At 32.8% G+C, this 23,764-nt stretch overlaps 3 protein-coding genes and 1 long non-coding RNA gene across 5 annotated transcripts in view; all 4 read left to right on the forward strand.

The window, feature by feature from the left end:
• LOC109360278 overlaps nt 1–1,061 on the forward strand; it is an 8,679-nt gene extending 7,618 nt beyond the window's left edge. The window contains exon 3 of the long non-coding RNA XR_002109151.1: nt 924–1,061. This is a non-coding gene — a long non-coding RNA (uncharacterized LOC109360278). The remainder of the gene's footprint in view (nt 1–923) is intronic.
• The window catches only part of LOC109360277 (small glutamine-rich tetratricopeptide repeat-containing protein-like), a 15,034-nt gene extending 11,629 nt beyond the window's left edge, over nt 1–3,405 (forward strand). For both annotated transcript variants that reach the window (XM_019605039.1, XM_019605040.1), the window contains 4 exons: nt 1,669–1,832; nt 2,237–2,283; nt 2,363–2,407; nt 3,076–3,405. In XM_019605039.1, the coding sequence (XP_019460584.1) occupies nt 1,669–1,832; nt 2,237–2,283; nt 2,363–2,407; nt 3,076–3,273 (454 nt within the window). In that variant the 3' untranslated portion in view covers nt 3,274–3,405. The remainder of the gene's footprint in view (nt 1–1,668; nt 1,833–2,236; nt 2,284–2,362; nt 2,408–3,075) is intronic.
• On the forward strand, nt 5,456–12,343 carry LOC109360276 (long chain acyl-CoA synthetase 9, chloroplastic). The gene is made up of 11 exons (XM_019605038.1): nt 5,456–5,905; nt 6,527–6,607; nt 7,621–7,884; nt 8,075–8,206; nt 8,321–8,494; nt 8,623–8,852; nt 9,779–9,896; nt 10,961–11,092; nt 11,261–11,395; nt 11,494–11,700; nt 11,881–12,343. The coding sequence occupies exons 1-11, from the start codon at nt 5,456–5,458 to the stop codon at nt 12,046–12,048; spliced, it is 2,091 nt and encodes a 696-aa protein (XP_019460583.1). The 3' UTR covers nt 12,049–12,343.
• Nucleotides 17,814–20,253, forward strand: LOC109359352. The gene is made up of 2 exons (XM_019603980.1): nt 17,814–18,223; nt 19,640–20,253. The coding sequence occupies exons 1-2, from the start codon at nt 17,923–17,925 to the stop codon at nt 19,942–19,944; spliced, it is 606 nt and encodes a 201-aa protein (XP_019459525.1). The 5' UTR covers nt 17,814–17,922; the 3' UTR covers nt 19,945–20,253.

The following is a 23,764-nucleotide window of genomic DNA, read 5'->3' on the forward strand; positions in this document are numbered from 1 at the left end:
AGGGATTTTGTACCATTGATGGTTGAAATCTCCTAATCACTGCCACCTTAAACCCCTCCCAAGATGCTTGAGGATTGTACCTGCTCCACCAATGATACCAGTTGAGAGCCCTCCCTTCCATGGCCACCATCGTGGCTTGCATCTTTTCTTCATCAACTAAATCCTTCAACATGAAATATCTTTCAAGTCTCTGTGTCCACCCGAAAGCATCATCCCCTGAAAAAATGGGAATCTCTAGCTTTCTCCACCTATCCCTTCCTCAAATATCCCTCACCTCCTGTTCCTCCCCAAATTCGCTTCCTTCATCCCGTGAATTAGGAACCCTAGCTTTTGTGGTAAGTTGAGCTAAGGTTTCTTCTAACCTTTTCATCCTTGCCTCGTTTAATTCTGTACGAATGCGTTGTTCTTCCCTTTCTTTCCTCATTGCCTCACGTTCCAGCGCCCAATCATCTGCGTTTCTTGCCATGCCTCTTGTAGATACCATGCGCGAATTTCCTTATCAGAAGCGTGTAATCAGGGCACCAGGATGGTGCTCTGATACCAGTGTTAAGAACTGGATTTAGAAATAGAAAGAATAGAATGTAAAGATGAATGAATGATTCAAGATCAGAATTGATCTTGAATGTTTGAATCTTTATTGATGAATCTGGAAATACAATTGAATTACACCAATTGTGTTTCTGGAATTTTCCCTCCTAGATGATAACTGATTCCAAATCAGTTATATCTCTCTTCCTCACTTTTTACAAACTGCCTTCTAATGATCTCCTAGTTTCTATTTATAGAAACTCTCTCTTCTAACTAACCCTCAACTGAAACAGAACAAGGAAAACAGAAAAATAACTACCCTTCTTTTCTCTTATTTCTCCTTACATACACGTGTTTGATAGGAAGCTTATTCCTATTCCTATCACTTAGTCTAGGGTAAACTTCATTTACTTTAGAATGTAGTGTTATGAGTTTCAAGCAAAAAGTTCCACATCCATTTTTTTCATTTTGGGATGGCAAGGCAGAGTTTAATAAGATAATGCTAGGATTTTTGGATAGCAAATTTGATTAAAGAAAACAAAACAGAATTAGCTGTGTTGAATACAATTAAATAATTCTGTCAAGCAAGCTCTGGAAGCTTTCTAAATATGTACACGCTGTAGAATTTGCTTTCACTTACCAGGGGGAAATTATATCATGTGGTTAATGGAAACTCAAATAGTAGTACAAGCTACTTTTTCTGAGGCAATCTCTTTTAGGTTAAATATATAACCTTAATCGTTATTAATGAGGGTAGAGAGAGTGACAATGGATCACGATTCACAACACCATGACATATATGTATCTCTCTAACACAACGCACATGCATCACTCTTTATCTGGTTCAAGTTTCCGAAAAGGTTTCATATTTGTAGAGCAGTTGTTTGGTTGAGGCATCATTTTATTTTCAATAATTTTATCTGTACAACTACATCTCTGACAACATTCTCTTATAACATAAAGTTTTCTCTATCTCTTACTTAAGTTTCATCTTTTAATCTTTTATCCCTCATTTATACACATCCAAAAAAAAGATCATAAAAACCTAAGGGACAACACTTTGGTTGTACACAAGACATGATTCTTTTATTTTACTGATGGAACTAAGTTTCATTCCTCCACTATTTTGATGCATATCAGGGCAGCTGCATACACACAGATTGACAGATATACGGAGGCAATCCAAGATTGTCTTAAATCTATCGAGATTGATCCGAACTATAGCAAGGCATACAGCCGCCTTGGTTTAGCTTATTATGCACAAGGAAACTACAGGGATGCGATTGATAAAGGGTTTGATAAAGGTTGGTAAAGCATTATATTCATCCATGTTATTTATTCTTATAGTATATATCCTGTGACAAACCAAAGTGAAATGGCTGAGTTCCTTCACCTTATGAATTCATCGTTAATAAATTTTTTAAAGAGTGTTACATTGTTCTTGATTGTTTCTTCTTTTTGCCATTTTGGTTTCCTAAATTTGCAGGAACATATAAGTATTGTAGTCAAAAGAAATGATTGTACGAAAATGAATTATGTATTCATTAGAAATATAGCTTAGAAAATGGACTCGGTCTACAGACTTTAAACCACAATTTGTTTATTATATCATTAAGAGTATTGGTTCCAAGTTTGGTAGAATTTGAAAATGCTAAATCTAATATCTATGAAGTAATCGAGTTAATAACATTATGTTGTATCTATGCAGCCTTGCAGCTGGACCCAACTAACGAGTCTGTTAAAGAAAATATACGGGTTTGTACTGTTATTCCTTTTCCTTATGCTTTTCTTTGTCATTTCTTCTATGTTGGTAAAATGCTGTTTTTAATAACAGGTGGCTCAGCTTAAGTTAATAGAACAATTTGCACGTCAGACTCAGGTATGCTATTAATTTTTTATTTTGTAAAAAATCGGTTATTATCCATGTTTCAGTCTTTGGCACTGAAATTAAGACTAACCACTAGATGAAATACATGGTATAGTGGTTATCGGCTTATCGTTGTTTTGCACAGCTTACACTCTTTCCCATCCTTGGACCCCTGGGTGAAACTGGTGTTATTTTTTCCTACTTATCCATTTCTTCATTCATTATGTTCATTTAGCTTTCTGTGTTAGTTTAATGTAGGAACTTCCTGTAGTTGTTGCTTCTCAGTTCTCACAATAAGAAGTATGTGGTATAGGAATACAATTTAGGTTGTTACCTTTGCTTCACTGCCTTGTAGTGAATACTGACCTATATGCTTCACTTGCATGTGGTTTTGCTTGATGACATGTTTATTATCTTCACATGCTAGTAATATATGAGAGAAAATTTGATTATTTCTCTGAAATACATTGGCAAAGCATAAGTTCTTCACCTTCTATAAACACTTTACTTTAATGGTAGGAAGCATTTTTCGTCTCTCCATTAAGCAGTGACTTTAAGTTTTTATTTTTTATTCTTCCCTTGGTAATTGCTGTTTCTAGTGCTGTAGTTATAGCTTTCTGATGGTAGTTAAGTCAAATATAATTTCTTTAACTAAACATTTTTTTCTTTATTTTCTGAAGAGTTCAAGACCAAGAAGCAATGCAATGCCATCTTCCTTTACATATACTGGCGATGATATTCCAGAAATTTTCAGGAACATCACCTCAAATTCTGGACATCCTCGTGAAAGCGAAGAAAGTATATCATATGTCAGTCGATCATTTATAAACATGTATGGTGGTGGTGGTGGTGATGATGCACCCTCTAGGCAACCATAAGATCAATGAATGGAAGATCAGCACCAAATTAAGCTATTTTAGCATTTTGGGTTGTAAAACACTCACAACATTAGCATCAAATTTATTTTTTAACGGACTGCAAAGTTAACTGAAAAGGTTCTCCATTTTAACATCTTAGAACTTTGAGACACTATCCCTTTGGGGAGGCAATATATAATTCTGGCTAGTTGTCAATCACTATCCTTTTTTCTTATGGAAGAACGTTCTTGGGGGAGCTAATTTTAGATAAATTTTCTTGTTTGTCTTATCTGGTTGATTATATAAGTTGAAGGTATCATAGGGACTATTGAGTTTGGATGGGTTTATATAATTTCACATTATTGGTGTCTAGATACTGTTAAATTTTTAAATTGACCAAAAGGTCAAATTTTCGATTCTTAGAAGTAACACCTGTTAGGATGAACTATTATGTATCACAAAATGTATTAGTTCTTTACTTATAGGGTGAGATAATAATTTTAGTAGTAGAAGTTTGAACCCTTGAATGGAGGAACTCACGCCAGTGTATTGCTGGCATGCCTTATGTGTTTTGTACTATTTAGGAACTAGTTATAGAATTTATGTGAGAAACTTAGTGATTTTGATATAGTAGTCATACACTTTAATACAAACAATTTATTTACAACAGTTTCAGAAAATAAAATTGGTAAATGTCTTTACGACATTTTATGACATAAATAAATCAGTTTTCAGTATATTCTTATTATTTTATTAATGGGCACGTTAAGAATTCCATAAGAAAAACACTTATAATAATATTTGGTTATTTATCAAATTAATGGAGGATGTGTATAATATGTTACTCATATTTATAATAAATGATTGATACATGATAGTTCAATATTAATTTTTATATGTTAGGTAAGAAAGTCACAAGCACATTGATATAATGGATCTTGGTGTTCTTACAGTAAATAAACTGCAGTTTTCTCACAATTGAAAATGGAAGTTTTCAATGATACAGTATCATTAATTTTAGCTCCGTTAAAAGATAAAAGTTTGTAATATTTTATGTTTGCATTACTCTTTCAATTATAAAGTGAACTTTAATATTTAAGAACAAAAGCAAAAATGACGTGTCAATGAATATGGTAGCGAGGGCCACATGTATCATATCTCAAACCCCTTAAGAGTTAAGAATCCTGTCCCCATGGCCCACATTCACGGGTTATACTGAACTACCACTTTGTGGACTACAATCTAACATTTCTTTTTCCTTTCAATTAAATTATTTTTTATGCTCTCTATATTTTTGTCTATATCTACCTTGAAGAAAAAAAACGGAAGTCTAACAAAAAAAAAAAGTAATTATACGTCATATTTGTAATGGCCGAATTTAACAAATTTTTTTTTTTAAAAAGTTTGATTTTAATTTTTAGAAATCATTTTATTATTTCAGTAAAACACTTATTTTCCTTCCAAAAGAGACCGCGTTGCGTTTTTTCATCATTTCCACTTTTTTAGTAATTAATTAATTAGAACCAATTTAGAAAAAATCGACATTAGCATTACATTTAAAGTTTATTTATACATAATAAATATATCATTCACTTCTTTTATATTACTTTTAAAAATCAATAATAATTATATATAAATATTAAATGATATAATAATTATATAAATTATTACATCTTAAATACAATCTTTACAAATTTCTAACAATCTCAACTATAATGAGTTAATTGTAAAAGAAAAATGAAAAAAGTGAAGAGCAACATTGAATAACAATCAGGAGAAGATATTTTTACCTCTAAAAGGATGCTAATTTATATAACAAAAATAATTAATTATTAAAATTTTAATTTAAATATTATTGTAATCAGTTAGACATATAATTGGCGGGTACACATGTGTTATATGATAACAAATGCCACTTTATATATCATGACATTATAATTAATGAATAAATATATTTAATTTAAAATTTAATTATTAAATATTATTATAACCAAAATCGATGTAAACAACATATGCCTTAGTTAGCAAAAGATAATAGATGTGGTCCATCAATTAGGATCTAAGCAGCTATGAAATAAAGTTGACTATAAATTGTTAAATATCCACTCCAGACCCAAATTTCAGGTTCAACTGTTCCTCTCTCTCTCTCACACACTCTCTCTCTGTCTCTCACACTTCACATCTCAATTTCATTCTACTAACAATGACTCCTTACTTTTTTGGAGCCATTGCTCCTCTCCTAGTCACCTTCATCTTCCGCAACTCCAACGGTTCCAAGCGCCGCCGCGGTGTCCCCGTCGACACCGCCGGCGATCCAGGCTTCGCGGTCCGGAATCAACGGTTCACTTCACCGGTTCAAACCTCGTGGGAAGGCGTTTCTACACTCGCGGAGCTTTTCGAGGAAGCATGCAAGAAACACAGCGAGCGGTTGTTGTTTGGGACTCGGAAGCTAATATCGACAGAGGTACAGAAAAGTGAAGACGGTAGATCGTTCGAGAAGGTTGAATTAGGAGATTATGAGTGGTTGACTTACGCTGATGCGTTTGAAGCTGTGTCAAGTTTCGCTTCTGGTTTGTTCAGATTGGGACACGTGAGAGAAGAGCGTGTGGCTATTTTTGCCGATACACGTGCGGAGTGGTTTATTGCATTGCAGGTTTTTCTCTCTAGTGCTTATTATTCTCTCTGCTAAATTCACGGAATTCTTTAGATAAAATTGTTTTTACAACTTTTTTTATTGTTGAAAAGATTAGCCAAAGTATTTGACATCAACGAAATGCATGTACATGTGAGTTGTAATTTTTTTTTAAATGTTATTTATTTGGATTTATTATGTATATATTGAATGTCAACAAATCATTCATCATTCTCTCAAATGAATGATCAATGATGAATGATGTCACAATTTTAAAAACTTTACATTGGCATAGATTTTGAAATCTATTTATCTTATATTATTATAAATAATTTAGCAAAAAAAATAGATAAAGATATCTTAATGTTGGTCTTAGGTTACATGATGAGATAATCCTTTCACTAAGGTTATACATGGGCGCACAACTAGGTGATAACAATAGTCAATAAGCTAGTTGAAAACTTATAAGCTAACTGTAGCCTTACGAGCTCGGAGTTGAATGTTGAAGTTGGTAGCCTAGCCAGATTGAAAAAAAAATTAGCCATTGAATTATTTCTGATAAATGCATTCATTATTTCTGATTGAAAGGGGATAATAATTTGTCCTTTTTTCTACTCTTTTTTTTTCCTTTTGCTCCTTCAGGGTTGCTTCAGGCGAAATGTGACAGTTGTGACTATGTATGCATCATTGGGAGAGGAGGCTTTATGTCACTCATTGAATGAGGTTTTTGTTTATTTCTCTCTCTTAATTTTCACTCTTCTCTGCTTACAAACTCGCTATGCTTTCGCTATGAAAACAATCTAGTTGATTTGTAGCCTGTCTTATGTTTATTAAGGGGTTAATGAGAGATATAGGTCTTTGCCACTTTTATTTGTATGTATGAAGTATGATATATCACTTTTCTCACAGTCTAGTTCTCCCATGTAACATGTAAAATAAGAAAGTGTCATTGTTCTAAAGCTATACGATTTTTTTGAATTTTGATGTATGCCAAATAATAGCTTTAGTAGAAAATACCAGTAGCATGGGCAGAACACCAGCTATGCCATAAAACAACCCTATCTCACAACAAATGTTACTCTGCTGCTTAAAATTTCTCTGTCCTCTCCAACCCGCTATACCAAACAAATGTAATGGACGGCCGCTTAAGGTAGCATAAAATAAGTAGGTTTGTAACTTTTGTTGAGAAAACAAGAGATAATTTGTTCATAATGAAAAGCAATAAAAGAGAAGATTAGTTATAGTTACCAATAGGCCTTACTCTTAATTTGGACTTTATCAGATGAAGAGTGTGACAAGAAGTAGAGTCAGGATTGGAGACCAGATGAGGGGAGATTGATTGTTAGATAATAAATAACTATTTTATTTTTAGGTAATGTAAACTTTGATAATACAGGAAAACGGGGGTGGTTTCTATTACAGTATTATATATTTTCTATTTTCTCCCCAAAAAAGTGCCTCACTTCAGTTCATACCTTATATCCCTTCCTTTCCTTTATTGCTGAGTAAGACTGCATACGTCTACCTTCCCACTAAGTGGGAGCCTTGTGCACTTGGTCGCCCTTTTTTTACAGTTGTTAATATAGCCACACTTTGTTCTAAGTGTTGTAATTTACTTTCTGGAACTTGTTTACAGTCCAAAATGGTTTACTTATTGGATTGTTTATGTTTTTGCCATTATTTAAGTTTCTAAGCTCTCCATTTTGTTGTAAACTCACCTTCAAATTATGTCTCAGACAGAGGTTACCACTGTAATATGTGGGAAAAAAGAATTGAGTACACTTGTACGTATTAGTGGACAACTGGACTCAGTGAAACGAGTGATATGCATGGATGTTGATATCCCATCTGATGCCTCATCTATTGAACATGGTTGGACAATCACCTCCTTCGTTGATGTTGAGAGCCTTGGTAGAGAAAATCCTGTTGACGCTGATTTACCTCTTCCAGCGGATGTTGCAGTTATAATGTATACAAGTGGAAGTACGGGATTGCCTAAGGTTGGAAGCATCTTTGAGATATGTAGCTCTTCTAATACCATTTTTTGTTTTTCCAATTCTTTCACTGAATCGGCAATCATAAAAAGTATTTTAGTTTGGACCATAATTTGTACTTTCTTTCTTCCCATTCCCTATTCTTTGTCTTGTGTTTGCTGCTTTAGGGTTTGTTTTCTTTCTTTCTTTTGCTCAGGGTGTGATGATGACACATGGCAATGTCTTAGCAACAGTCTCTGCTGTTTTGACAATTGTTCCCAACCTTGGGAGTAAGGATATATATCTAGCATACTTACCAATGGCTCATATCCTTGAATTAGCAGCTGAGGTATGGTGACGTACTTCTGTGGGTAGATTCAATTAATATTTCTTTTTATGAGCATTCTAATTCCAGATTATTTTCCTTTATTTCATATTTCTGACAAACTCAAACACATTTTAGAATTTGATGGCAGCTGTTGGAAGTGCTATAGGATATGGATCTCCTTTGACTTTAACTGATACATCAAACAAGATTAAAAAAGGAACGAAGGGGGATGCTACTGTTCTGATGCCAACTTTAATGGCAGCTGTTCCAGCAATTCTTGATCGTGTGCGTGATGGAGTGTTCAAGAAGGTACTCTGATTTGTGACTCATGAGAATACACACCTAAGTATCATGCATCAGTATTATCATGTGTTAGTGAGCTAGTCACATGAAACCTGCCTTTGAGCAAGACTGAAGATTTAAGCTTGCCAATGCAGGTAAATGCCACAGGAGGATTAGCAAAGAAGATGTTTGATTTAGCCTATGCACGTAGGTTGCATGCAGTTAATGGTAGCTGGTTTGGAGCTTGGGGATTGGAGAAGGCTCTCTGGGATTTTCTTGTGTTTAAAAAGGTCCGAGCAATTCTGGGTGGTCGTATCCGTTTTATACTGTCCGGTGGTGCTCCTCTTTCTGCTGATACCCAGAGATTCATCAATATTTGTTTTGGGTCAGTCTTGTCAATATATGCATTTCAAATAAAAGAGGTACTATGGTTAGGGAACAAAATGAGTGAAGAAAACCAGAGGATGATATCTTTTAAAAGAAACCAAAAAACATTAAAAACACAAAAGCCAGATTAAACAACAAATAATTATAATGAGCTATGCATATCCACTAATGAGAGGCCCTATAACAAGCTGAAATGCCAATATATCCCATAAAAGTGCAAATATGTCAAGCTACAAAGATTTATAATCCTTGGAAACCTTGCGTTCCTCTCTAGCCATATGCATCAAATTACAGCTTGCATAAATATGTCAAACTCTATCCTGTGTTTAACTATGAAGTGAAATTGTTGATATTTGAAGGTAGTGACTTTTTAACAGTAGCTATACTTGTTTGGAGTTGAGTTATTTATTCTGTGATGCCCATTGAGCTTTAGAGCACTAAATTCGTAAATCCAGTAGACCAGCTTAAGAAATCTACAGTGATTGTTCTATCCATCTTCATGATGACTTGGCATTAATGTAAGTTGGTGCTTTGTATCCCAACCGGTATAAAAAAATGTAGTCATCTGTAGTGTATTCCACTCATTTTACTAGTACATTCTGAGAAAATAATATTGCAAGTTGAGTAATTGCAGCATTACCCAAATTTAAGATAGGTAAGCGTAAATAAATAATGTAAACTACTCTTCAGCGTTATGACATGAGAACAATATGCGTAAATTGGGCTTGATAGTTGATATAAAAAATAATTCACTTTTTGTGGGTCTGCATACATCATTTGGGAAATTGAACTTCATTATGTTTTGTGGTAGAATGGCCTTCTAAAGGATATATTACTAACCTTTTTAGTACTTCATTTTCTTCTTCTCCTTTTGCCTTTCCTATATTATTTTTTGCCTAATTTATACTGTATACCCATTTTCAGTGCTCCAATAGGTCAAGGATATGGTCTTACAGAGACTTGTGCTGGTGGGACATTCTCTGATGTTGATGATACATCTGTTGGCCGGGTTGGACCACCTCTTCCGTGCTCATTTGTTAAGGTAATGATAATCATGTCTATTTTACCTAGTTACTTTTTTTAAAACTTGAATGGCTATTTTTTTATGTAATGGTAGCATGGAATTTGAAATATAACCTGATAACCTCTACCAAACTACCCAAACCCCTCACTATTAGTCCAATCTTAGTGGCTTAACTTCAAGGACTCATCATCATGAGTTAGCTCATCACAACTAAAACTAAGTAACTATTAACTAACTAATCAAAGTTCACCAATCTCAATCCTGAATCTTACTGCCATCAACGTGAGAAGGGACACAACAATAGGACCAATAAGCATACAAATATACTCGTAATTTTTGCATTACATTCTCACTGGTAACCATTCAACATTGTCGTGTATTTTAATGACATTCCAATATTCAGATAAACTTTTTTAAGTCGGGTTATGCACATCTTCCTGGCACCTTTGAAAGGCATCAGCGACTTCGCCAATGTTGGAAGAATTTCCTTATTTATACTCATCACAACATTTCCTTAGCATAAAATATGATTTTTTGACCACGGCAGCACATGGCTGTCATTTAGAAACTTCTGGACACATTTTCTTGAATCTCCTCTTCAAGTTGATATGTATTTATGCTTTTCTGATTATGATTGTGTTTTGACAGTTAAAATCTTTCATGTGGTATTGTATCCTATCTGAGGAGTGAGGATATACAGAGCTATTACAAATTAATGAATATTTTCTAATTATTTACTGTCAGCATGGTTTTGTAATTGTTGCCATATTTTATGACTTTATACAGAGCTATTACAACTCTAAGAGCTTATATAAGTTGTCAACTCTGTTTCCTTGTTTTCTTAAATCTCATCATGAGTTATTCATACCCTGTAAAATTATTAGAAATGGCTAGCATCTCTTTGTGATCCTTTACAATACAAGCTTGGTATGAAACAATTACTATTGTCTTGCTACCTAGTATAATGGTGCAAATGTAAGCAATCAACATCACATCATGATTTTTTTTTTCAGTTTACCTTTTCTTGCTGCATCTAGGAAAAACAATATTTCTTACAAAACATTTGGTTTTTTACTACTCAGCTAATCGACTGGCCTGAAGGTGGATATTTAACTAATGACTCACCAATGCCCCGTGGTGAAATTGTAATTGGTGGTCCAAATGTCACTCTTGGGTACTTCAAAAATGAAGAGAAGACAAAAGAATCATACAAGGTATATACAGCTTCATTGTACTGTTTTCCTTTTTTTTGGGGGAAGAAAGCCAAGGTGGGATAAGATATCACTTTCTGCTGTAATAATTCTGCATAGTGAAGTTGAAAGTTGTAGTTGCTTTTTCTTCTTCAATTACACGTGTTTACTTTTGTATCTTCATTGCAAAAGGTTGATGAAAGAGGAATGAGGTGGTTCTACACCGGTGACGTAGGGAGGTTTCATGCAGATGGTTGCCTTGAAATCATTGATCGTAAAAAGGACATTGTTAAACTGCAGCATGGAGAATATGTCTCCTTGGGAAAGGTATGAATGCATATCGGTTTGTGGAATGCATATCGGTTTGTGGAATGCACCATTCTCAATAACTTCCCTTTATAACTAAACCAATTTATTAAATACAGGTTGAGGCAGCTCTTATTGTCAGCTCCTTTGTGGACAATATTATGTTGCATGCTGATCCATTTCATAGTTACTGTGTGGCACTTGTGGTGGTTTCTCAGTACACATTGGAAGATTGGGCTAAAAAGCAAGGAATTGTTTATACGGATCTTTCAGAACTGTGTACGAAAGAAGAAGCTGTGAAAGAGGTGCATGCATCACTTGTAAAGGTATGCTTTTCTTTTCAAAGTCCTTAGTTCCTTGTTAGTTCTAACAAGTGATACCTCTTAGTTCCTCAGTCCCTGCAAGGGAAAGGCTGTATCCGGGATATGAGCCTTACGTCGTGCCAAGGGTCACTATCTCTCCCAATTTCTTTTCTTATTAATTATAATCTATAAAACTATTTTCAGGAGGGAAAGAAGGCTCGTTTAGAGAAATTTGAGATTCCTGCAAAAGTTAAATTGCTTTCTGAACCATGGACTCCTGAGTCTGGCCTAGTCACTGCTGCTCTCAAGCTCAAGAGAGAGGCCATTAGAAAGTTTTTTCATACAGAACTTTTGGAGTTATATGCTTCATAGTCTAACGAGCAAACTTGGATATGGATGTCTTTACTCGTCCCAGTTAAAGAAGCTGCTTGATCATTTTATGCTTTTCTGGTTTAATTGTTTCTTTTTTTCCTGGCCCGGGGAAAGGTTTTGTATTTTTATTTCCTACTTATTCATTTTGCATGTTAAGTTACGTAAGACATTCATCATGCTTAAGTTATAACCAGCTCACGGCCAAAAGATGAATATGCCTAAAAGGGATGATGCAATGTGAACTATACTGTACCTTTGTTTTTGGAGATAAGCCAATAATACCATTTTCACATCATTTTATATTACCTCATTTTTTTGTAATATTACCCTTTCGTTTTATCATATTTTTTCTCATAAGAAGGGTGTAAAAAAGTGATAAAATTGATGTAAAGATATAATTGTTTATTCCACCTTGCATGAGTGGGTAGGCTCAGTACAGTGCCCCAATGCATTTTACTCAAATTAGAAAGAATCGTCTCTTTCTGATTTGAAGTTCCAATCACCCAAGGATATATACTTCTCTACAATTTTACTAATGTGCCTTAGTTCAAGCACAAGGCAAGGGATGCTGATAGTGTTTCCAAATAATACAAAAGGATGTGGCAACCAGAATTAAGTATAGATGCCATAATAAAACCACCTCATTAGAGTCTTCATATCTTGATTGGATTAAACTCATATTCTAGATTGATTGTTGGTACTTGCTTATATTATGTCTCCCCTCAATGTTAGGTGGAATGTCAAATTTTTTGATGTACGGTTTTGTTCGAGTGGTAATGAAAGTTTCTTACTTTTTTCACCCCAAAAAAAGATTATGGATCTTTGCTGATTCTTATAAATGTACAATCAATGCCCTGTCTGTTTGTCGATATGTCATATGTGGAGTCGATTTGTATATTTGATTATATGGTACTTCTTGACTCTACGTTCATAACACTGTTTGTGTAAATTGGCTTGATGGGTTTCTTTATCTTACCCTTGATTTCCCGTCATTTACAGTAGAAAATGCTAATATTTGCTTAAATGACGAGTATGGGAGGAGTCCTTTAAAATCAAAAGCAACACATGCTACTTTCTTAGAAGTAAAAGTAAGAACTCTGCATTCCATTATTAGAGAGGAATCAGAGGATGTTCTTAACTAGTTGAACACATGTATATTTCCTGTGTTACATTGCATCAGCTAAGCTTGGAAGGGTGTGAAGATGAAGGTGCAATCATGATCAATGGTTCCAATCACATTATCATCAATGATTTGTAATAAACACTTTTAATCTTAAATCATTAATGTATCATCAATTATGCGGAATTAGTTGAAATCATTGGTCCTTGACAAATAATTTCTACCAATAATGTATTAGTCTAGTGGTATACTATATTATCTTCAAGATGACCAATAATTCAATTTTTTGGAATAACACTTGTTGAGAGGGGTAACACATTGCTATTAGAAAAAGAAAAGACGAATAATTTCTCATAAGAAAGGAGATCAATCCAAGTCAGGGCTATTTACACTGTGACTTGAAGCTCACCAAATAAAAATGGTACAGTCCCCACCACTACCTTCCCATGTGATTTGTTTCAATTACCTTTATGTTTCATATGTCAATTTCATAGACACGTAATTCTTCTATCCCAATTCCATATTTCTTCAGCTAATTACTTTTTTGATGATACGTTTCATTCCCTCTTTTATTTACGCCAAAGTAGTGTCGATTCAAAACATGTGATGCTAAAGGAAGCGAGTACGTGTAATGGTCATAGCCGTGTATGTACTGTACGGGACATGCTTCACACAAGGAGAATAGCAGATGAAAAATTGGGAAAATTTATGTGGGTAGTGTAGTTTGATTACACTATCCCACGTTTGGGATAGCTTTTGAATTAATTATGGCAATGAGATATTTTTTGTGGATCTCGTGGATGACATCACGATTTCAACAAAGTCGTGAATGAGAAATGCGATTTCTCACCAATGTCGTGGACCACACCCATGATTTTCTTACACGATGTCAGCCTTCTATAAGTCGTGCACCAGGGACACGAGTTTCATGGCAATCTCGTGGACCAGCTACGCGAGTTCCATGCTATTCTCGTGGACCAAGGACACGAGATCCACTTGTAATTTGTAATTGATGAACTGTGATCATTGAAGGTAACTAAAAATTCTTTATATTTCTCAGTTCATTTACTTGTGTTAATTTTATTTAATGTTATTATATGTTTAAATTTAAATACCGTATGTTTATATTTTACTGTATGTTTATATGCAGATGACATATGACAATGATTAGAGATATTGTTAGTGCGATGAGGATATTGAGCTATGTGATGATGATGATCAGATTACCACTAGTGAACCGTTAGATATTCCTTCATCCTTTTTACGGTGATTGGGAGCAACAATAAATGCTGTAAAACAATTTCATATTAGGAATTTTGTTGATTACCATGTGGATAATGATCTCTTTGTTGATATGCAATTTGGGTCTAGGCCAGATAGATACGTTACAAAATGTAAATATTATGGTGCTAGGTGTGAATGGAGATTTCGGGCATCGAAAAGCGTGATATTTGGAATATTAGAAAAATTAGTAGAAGACACACTTGTGTATCCACTAATATTTCTCAAGATCACACGAAATTAAACTCATCTTTCATTGCAAACTGCATTGTTTAACTAGTATCAGAAGATCCTGATATACTAATTAAAGCATTAGTTAAAGAAGTAGTCCCTCGTTTTGGTTATAGAGTGACATATAGGAAGGCTTGGACTGCTAAACAAATAGCAATGTCCCAAATTTATGGTGAGTGGGAGGGATCATACAAGGAGTTACCTCGTTGGTTGAATGTTGTCCAATATTATGCACCAGATATAACTGTAAGATATTCAACATCTAACCATGAATAACATAATACTTTAATTCTTGATAGGATATTTTGGTCTTTGGGTTTGAAGGTTTCGGAGCAATATGTGACTATTCCTTCTCTCACTTAACATCTTCTTCGCAATTTCAAGGAATGTCATCGATGTTTGGCACTACTTCAAATACTCCCTTGTCGGCATTCAACTATCAACAATATTATCAACCGATAATGCCTTCACAACCAAACGAAGACGAGGAAGATGATGAAGACGAAGATGAGGAGCAGCCACAACTAGTTAGAGGTGGAAGACAACATCAATCACAACAACAAAAACTAAGAGTCCAACCACCTCGAAGGAGTAAGACACCTAGATGTGGAACATCATCTCATAGATGTCATTAGAAATTTCTATTCTTGTTCTGTTTTCTTTAATTAATCATTTTCAAATTCCTAATACAATTATCAATGTCATTTCTATGAAATTGTCTTATTATTTCAATTTATGCATTTAAAATAAGTGTTAAAAAAATCAAAAACTTTAACAAATTCCATAAAACTAACACTTAACTAAAACTATCATATTCAATTAAATTTTACAATTTTAATTTAAAGATATTATTTTTATACACTAAAAATCATAAATCTTAACTTTTTTAAAAACTCACTATAATAAATAAAACAAACTCCTAAAACAATAAATAACAATATCATATTTGTGTAAAGGGAAAATTCAAAAATCCCATATCCCACCCAATCTCGTGCATGGGGTACATGACTATGGAAGTCGTGCATGCCATACACGACTTCTCTTGAGGAGAGAGAGTGTGCGAGAAAATCGTGAGTGTGGTCCACGATATTGATAGGAAATCGCATTTCCCATCCATGACTTTGTTGAAATCGTGGATGCCATCCACGAGATCCACAAGAATACTTCATTCCCGTAATTAATTCAAAAGCTACCCCAAACATGGATAGTATAGTCAAAGTGTCAAACTACACTACCCACGTAAGTTTTCCGAAAAATTGCAATAATTTCCTAAGTCCATAACTTGATAGGCTTATATAGCATTCTTGTTGGACACGCTTTCTACATATTTGTTTAATATTATTTTTTTTAAAAATAGTTAAATTTAGAAGACTCTTCGATACTGGAGAGAATATCTACTTAGTTTTTTTCGACTACTAAAAGTATACTATGACCTATAGATAAGTAACTAATCTCTTTTGGAAGTGTGTTTGTTTCTTTCAACAAGTGTTGCTCACAAGAATTGAATCATTAACCATTTGGTATAAAGATTTATATATAATACATACATCATCCATTTTTTATTTTGATTACTTTATTGAAGAGTGAATAATAATTAAATATGAATGATGAATGATATATTAATACATTGTCACTACGTACATATCCACAAGCTGTGTGTTGGTTTAGGCTTTTGAATTTTTGTATAAAATAACCCAAAACCAGTTTACATAATGAACAAACTAACTTAAAAAATTATCAAAATCTGTTTTTTTATTGAATTGAACTAAATAAATAAAGAGTTGTATTATTTGAACCGATGCATATTCCATAGACGCCATAATCATACCTGCAATTGCAAATGAGCATTTAGTAGTATGTCACACGTAGTATACCGTCCCGAAGAGTTTCAAGCAACTGAGAACCTCAAATGAAAGAAAGTAGCAACTCCAATTTCACTGAACGATATAGTATGATGTATGCAGTTGCATAACGGATGAAAAGAAAATCTGTTGCCTGTAAATTTATAAAAGAGCTCCATTATTTTAACAACACAAGTTGCAAAATTTTCTCATGCAAGAAATGAAATTATGACTATATTTCTAACTTATATTCTTAATCATTGATATCTACACGCATATAAAAAATACAAGAAAAATATACGATACTAACATGTTGTTCCTCATTTGATGTACACAAAACATTATTATTTATAAAATTAATTGCACGAAGAAACCAAAACAAAGAGACATCCCAAAACTGTTTTGCGTTTTTGTGTATTAAAAATTATAAAATGTTCTAATTTTTTTGTTTCTCACGTGTATTATTGCACTGAAGGTAATTCTGTCCGAGCCGGAAATATTATACATATGTGAGACTAATTCTCACAGCGAGTATTTTTTCATCTACAAGACTCGAATTCAAAACCTTGTTTAAGAAGAATCAAACATATACCACTTCAACCAACACCCATCAGTACAAAATGCTCTCATTTTTTTGCTTTTAGAAATTTATCATTTAAAATGACCATGTAAATAAGATTTATTGCTTTAAGTAGTTTTTCCTCCGGAAAAGTGACCAAGAGAAACCAAATATCTTGAAGACCAGAGCAAAACACATTAAGTACAATAGAAGAAGCAATTAATTCACTTCTCAACTTGAAAATATGCATGTGGTGCTTTAAATTTAAGAAAATAATAAATAGCTTTTAACTAATGAGTGAGAATCAACTCAGTGAAAATACTTCTACTTTGTGACATGAAAATCACTAATTCAAATTTTGGAAATAGTATCTTTAATCACATAGAAGTACAAGCTGAACCACCCTTTTAGAATTTAGATAGAGTTTCAATGGGATAATATATTAATCAACCACTAAAAATAATTATGATTGAAGTTCCCTAAAATGTCATTCAAACTTTTAACTAAAATGCTGATGAAATTAAGGTGAAGCAATGTCTTTATCAGTTCTAAACTTCTACTTATAATCCAATCCACTTTGTATATCCATATACATACCATAGACCATTACGTTATGCTACTGATGAATATCTTAAATGTTACCAACACAACACTAATACATTGTTCAGAGTCATATTATACTAATGGTGGGTCCATGCTCATGATTTTCCATTTGGTTTCCCACGATATTCTCAATAAAACCACACATTTCACATTCATTCAATTAATTGACATCACATTGAATTTCCACTTTCCTTGTATTCTTCTTCTACTTCATCATCATCCTTATTAACCAAGAAAACATGGAGGAAAAAACATGGTGCTATTTTCACCCAGAACAAGTAGTTATTGGAGTGTGCCACTTGTGCTTGAATGAGAAGCTTCTCTTCCTAGTGGCTGCAAAACAAGGCCACCATTATAATCATCAAAGCCCCATTACTTCCAATGCTTCACATAGGCATCAAAATTTCATGCATAATAGGAAGCCATCATCAACTTCTATTCACAAAATCTTTGCTTTTGGTAATTCTCTTTTCAGTCGCCCAGAATCCCAGAAATTGAAATCTGGTAACTATGACATTGATGCTTCTCCTAGTCCAGAAGGTAATAATATATAGCTTATTTTACTTTATACATTGCTTGCTAATTATGTCTACTTTTATTCTTTAATTCTTCTTGTTATTCTTCCTTTGTGTTAATAAATACAATTTGTTTAGGATTTTTAAGCGTGTATAATATATGGGTAAAAGAAGTCTAACATTGATGAATAATGAATGTGTTCAATTGTGTATAAGTGACAAAATTTATAGATTCAATACTATAAGTTTTTGAGTCAATATATGTTCTCAAATTCATTTCTTCATTTAATATATGTAGATGTGCTATTGTGTCATTATAAGTGTTAGCCATGGTGAGATTTTGTTCATATTTCCCCCTTTTTCATTTTGGTGTTCATGTTTTGCATTGATTTTGGAGGAGAAGTTTGGATAAAGATACTAATTAAAAAAGTTCAAAACATTTATCATATTTTTATAAACTTATTTAAAAAATAAACAGAGTTTATAAAAAGATCATACATACACTATTTTGAATCATTTTCATAAATTATTGTCACCAAGTCAAAATGAAGTCTAAAGGGGTCATAAACAATTATTTATGTAAATCAATGAGCCCTAATTGTGCTCTCTATATTATACAATTTTCTTATAAATCAAAGAAGAAAAATCTAAGAAGGATTCTCCTAAACACCCCTTAATAGTGCATGTGTGCGTGGGTGTCTTATGTGCAAATTTTAGATTTGATTTGTCGATGATGTGAAAATTAGGTCAAAAGCATAGCTGCTAAGACAGCCGAAGGTTTTCAAGTATTTCATTCTTTTCTTCTTGGTGTGGGGCGTTAGATGCAAACGACAAGTATTAATTGATTATATATTTGAAGAGAATTAGTTTACAAGACAATTTTAGGTAAAATGTCATTTATGTTTCCGACAATTTTATGTTTACAAGACATATATGTGCCAACTAAATTTGATTCAGGGAACTATGTATGTACTATCAACATACATATTTATACATACAGTCAATATATAAATAATATAACAATATTGTATAAAACCATATATTGTGGGTACATATAAGACTTAATGTATAGAATACTCACATATTTTCACTACATACATTTTTTTTCTCAATTTGATTTTGAATTTCTAACTTCAATAAAATCCATCAGGTAAAACCACCGACACTCACTGGTTTTATTTCTAACTCTTTTTGTCAAATAATTAAAAACTGTCTTTTAAGTTATATAGTATCTTTTATCTATGCTTAAGAAAAAATATATTATGTTTTTGTCACTTCATTCATATTCTTAGCAATATTATTGATGTTGGCATCAAATTTATGTGTATAAATATATTTTTGTTGTTAACTTTATGTATTCTTTTCAACATCTCGTTGATAATTATTACCATGTTCTTTATTATCTGTGTATTTCATTCTGGATTGGCTTATAATTTTTCAGAGTCATTCATCTCAATAAAGTTTGAAGAAAATGGGGTGGCATTGTGGGAAAAGAACAGTAGTGTCTGTAATAAGGTCCCTATAGAGAAGAGCCAGATCCTAAAGAAGGAGGACAAGAGCATGGTACAACATGTGAAATCAAATAACGCGTTTAGATGGAGAAAACGTATAGGACACTTATTTCATCTCATACAATGGAGAAGGACCACTAAAGGTGGTGTGTGCCATGTTGGAAGCAAAGTGGAAGGAGTGAAGGTCAGAAAGAGTTGGATCAGAACACTGACAAGGAGAAAAACAATGGATTAATGGGTCTAAAGAAAATGACACTATCCTTTTCTCCTTCTTGTGGGGTTGGAACTTGGAATTACTAGCTCCTTCAATATAAAGTTATAATGATGATATTATTATTTACAAGGTAGAGTTATAAATAGCTTTGTTATTACGTTCATGTGCTTAGATTACAGAAAAAGAAAAAAGGAAAATGAAGTCCTTTGCATGCTTTGAATGCGTACTTAGGAATGGGGTTTCTTGTATTTCTTTTGCACTGCTTATATTTTTTTAGTTGCTGTGCTGGTGCAAATAAGATGAAGGGTTTAATTTTGATGTACACTCAAAGTAATTTGTTATTGTTTTTTGATATATATATATGAGTACCCATCACTTTATAATAAAAACTTAATCTCTTTCAAGATTTATAATTGTCTCTCATTAATATTTGTTATTCAATTATATATTATTATATTTAAAAACAATTGATTCTCATCATCATTATCAAAAATCTCACATATGATAAAGCATGATTAAATAGTTAATGGTATAAAAAACTGTTATTACCTAAAATATGAAGTATTCATTTCAAACTAATGCAAATGAATTTCAATGTTAGTACCCATAGTGGCAAACAATTATATCGTCCACATTGCGCTATAGCCTATAGGGTTTGTCTTGATAGTTATCTTAGTAGGAAAAAATATTCTGTTACAAATTTCAAAATAGCATTTCAAATGGAATTTGAGTATTCATAGTCATTTTTTCTAATCATAAAATTTAAAACTACCAATTTCTTTTTATCAATAATCATCAACCAGAATTATGTTCTTCCCATCTGATTATGTCGTTGAAATTTGCATAGTGGTATCATAAGCCACAGAACATTTTGCCTACCCCAGTTGATGGCATTATGGGTAGGAGTAGGACCATCAACTTGCTACATTAATACCACAATGAAAGGAGGTTGATGGAAAAAAGCTTTAATCTGAGCAGACAAGAATAACCAGACAATAGAACCTTCAGGCAACTAAAATCAATCATCAAAATGTATTAGAATGTAGTCGGATGAGAGACTAATTTCTTTTATAATCTTACGACTATTTCTCCTAATAAATGTTATTCTCTTATATCGAACCTTGAAATTGAATTTGTGGTCGAAATTACAAAGGAGTGTAAAGTAAAGTAAGGACCAGTTAATTTTTACACACTGTTCCACTATTGATAATGATATAGCAAAATGGTCCATCACAGATACCAATGTAGATCAGCAACGTAACTGTGCACCTAACTGTACTACTGTAGTTGTTTTAGCTTCAAGTTAAAAAGGCCTCTCATTTTCCTTAACCAACTTAGCCTTTAGGCTTTAGGAGCAACTTTATTTTGTTTGTCAATCCTCATAAAAGTTGAAGTTGATATATCTCTTTAGATTTGGATCCCAAAGGTAGTCATGCAATTCATCATTTCAATTTTTCTAATATGTTAACTAAATATGCCTTCTTATTTTATAGTAAAAAAATATTTTCTTTTCAAACATGCAATTGCTCATGTCGTATTTTGGATTTTAAATTAATTTTTTTAACCTTATATGATACCTATGCAGCTACATTATAGGAACCAACTCTTTGTTGATGCATCATCTTTTAATAAATTGAATTGTTTTAACAAAAATAAGTTATTATTTTATATGAAAATTTTGAAGGGATGGGTTATAGTGCAGTTTAAACTTTAAAAAGTAAGTACATCTTTTCCAAAGGCATATGTATAACCTAATAGTAATAGAGATCAATTATTGCATTGTAGGCCTCTGTTCACAACTCCCTCCATGTGATTTGTTGTCCACTTATTTCCATATTGCTTTTAAAAAAATTACACTTTTTTGTTGCTTTGCTTCTAAATTCCGATGTACCAAAACCCAAAAAAGTTTGAAAATCATCATGTCTATTTTTTTTAATTATAACATCAATATCATGTTCTTTTTAATTAGAAAACAAATTAGAATATTTACTTCAGACCGTATTCTCCATTTTTCAAGACACCTTTTTTAATAAATAAATAAAAGTATATTCTATATGCACAGTAAAAATTACTTTGGGGTGAAAATATGTTATCTGAGTCTAATTTTTGTAGGATGAAGATAGTAAGTTGGAGGATGTAGAACTAGAACTCATGCTCTTAATATTGGCACATAATGATTTGGGTATGGTTAATGGGAGTTATTAGCCCTTCTATCATTTCCTGCTAGACAAAAAAGCCCAGGAGTGGATGGGTCTAAGGAATTAAGGCCATTGAGTATATAATTCGAGTTCTTATCCAAATGTGTAAGATTAAGGAATTAAGCCTAACAGTAAGACCATTTTGCCAATCTCAAATGTGTCTAAGCCTTTAGAAAAATACTTTTCTTGGGGCATCAAGGTTGCAAGTATTCCTGCCAATTAGAAAGATTTTTGTGTTATTATTATATATGGTTATATAAAAGTGTGTTCTGGGTATGATATTCATGAATTGGTTGTACTGCACATATAGAGAGAATGGCCTGAATTCGTAACCAATCAATAAATAACTACTCTAATTTGATTTTGGATCCTACTGTTCCGAAGTTTGCACCATGTGAGAAGTTTAATCTAGAGAATAAATAAGGTATGGGCTGAAATAGGAGTCCAAAACTTTGTGCTGAAATTACAAGATTATGAATCAACATTAGAGTTAAATAATTTGGTAGAGGACAGACTTGATCATTTTAAACTACAAAATGTAATACATATATAGTTCGAGTGCTTAATAACAATAATGTTATTTGTATTTTAAGTGTACAAAAGGTAAAAATAAGAAAGAAAAATTGGATAAAAGTATTGTGATTTACCATTTGTATAGTTCCCCAACATTTTTGTTAGAGGGAAAGCGACGGAGGATGATGAAACAAAGGGAAAGCGACGGAGGATGATGAAAATTAGTTCATTTGAACAAAATTTATTTTTCAATTTGGGACTGCTATCAAAGTAGATTTGTTCCACCACCATAAAATAACTAATATAAAAACTTAGATTAGCTATGAAGTTATAACAAATTTGTTCTCAGGAAGCAGAAAGATAAGATGGGACATGGAAAAGACAATAGATCTAGACGTGATGAGGATAACAAGCTTTAGTTTTGCAGGTTTAGTTTCAACAAGATAACAAACTTAAAATGTATAAAAGAAGATAACAGATTTAAAGTTAATGTGTTTTTTTATTAGTTGACAAAATTTCATTGTCATAATTTCCAATTCAAATCCTCAATACCAATTTGTTTTTTATGCCTCTAATACCAAACTACTATACTGAATTTATATCTCATAATTTCCTCCACCACTCCCTCCATACTTATTATGAGAAACGAGAACATGCATCGATACTAACGATCATTAGATCAAAATTAGTAGTTATGATTAATTTAATGTTAAAAATATTTAGGTGTCTAATTTCCTTTTTTCAATGTGTGCATCTCCATCAAACTACATGCTATGATGTACATTTTTATTAACTAAGATGTTTCTTAATGACATAACTAGAGATGGCAAATGGGCAGGCCGACTAATTTTGCCCATACTCGTATTATGCCCATAAAACTTATGTGGGCGCACGCATGCCTGCAAAAGCTTAACGTACAAAATCACATGTTCTGTCCGTTTTAAAACAGGCAAACGGATATACGGGCAGCCCGTATGCATTTTTTTATTTACACAGAAAATAATTTATGGCTCAATACTAACTTATCTAATATCAATATTACTTTATGAATACTAACGGGTAATGCCCACTAAAAAGTAATGCACTGTAATTATAAATCACAAATCATAATTCTAACATTAATATTCAAT

Source organism: Lupinus angustifolius, chromosome LG11, assembly GCF_001865875.1.
Source record: "Lupinus angustifolius cultivar Tanjil chromosome LG11, LupAngTanjil_v1.0, whole genome shotgun sequence".
In the NCBI taxonomy this organism is placed as follows: domain Eukaryota; kingdom Viridiplantae; phylum Streptophyta; class Magnoliopsida; order Fabales; family Fabaceae; genus Lupinus; species Lupinus angustifolius.

Excerpts from the sequence above, each read along its gene's own strand:
- LOC109360276 (XM_019605038.1), top strand. The coding sequence starts at position 5,456 with ATGACTCCTTACTTTTTTGGAGCCATTGCTCCTCTCCTAGTCACCTTC. Across the intron at positions 8,207-8,320 it reads TCCTTGAATTAGCAGCTGAG|AATTTGATGGCAGCTGTTGG; the intron begins GTATGGTGACGT and ends AACACATTTTAG. Across the intron at positions 11,093-11,260 it reads AGACAAAAGAATCATACAAG|GTTGATGAAAGAGGAATGAG; the intron begins GTATATACAGCT and ends TCATTGCAAAAG.
- LOC109359352 (XM_019603980.1), top strand. The coding sequence starts at position 17,923 with ATGGAGGAAAAAACATGGTGCTATTTTCACCCAGAACAAGTAGTTATT. Across the intron at positions 18,224-19,639 it reads TGCTTCTCCTAGTCCAGAAG|AGTCATTCATCTCAATAAAG; the intron begins GTAATAATATAT and ends ATAATTTTTCAG.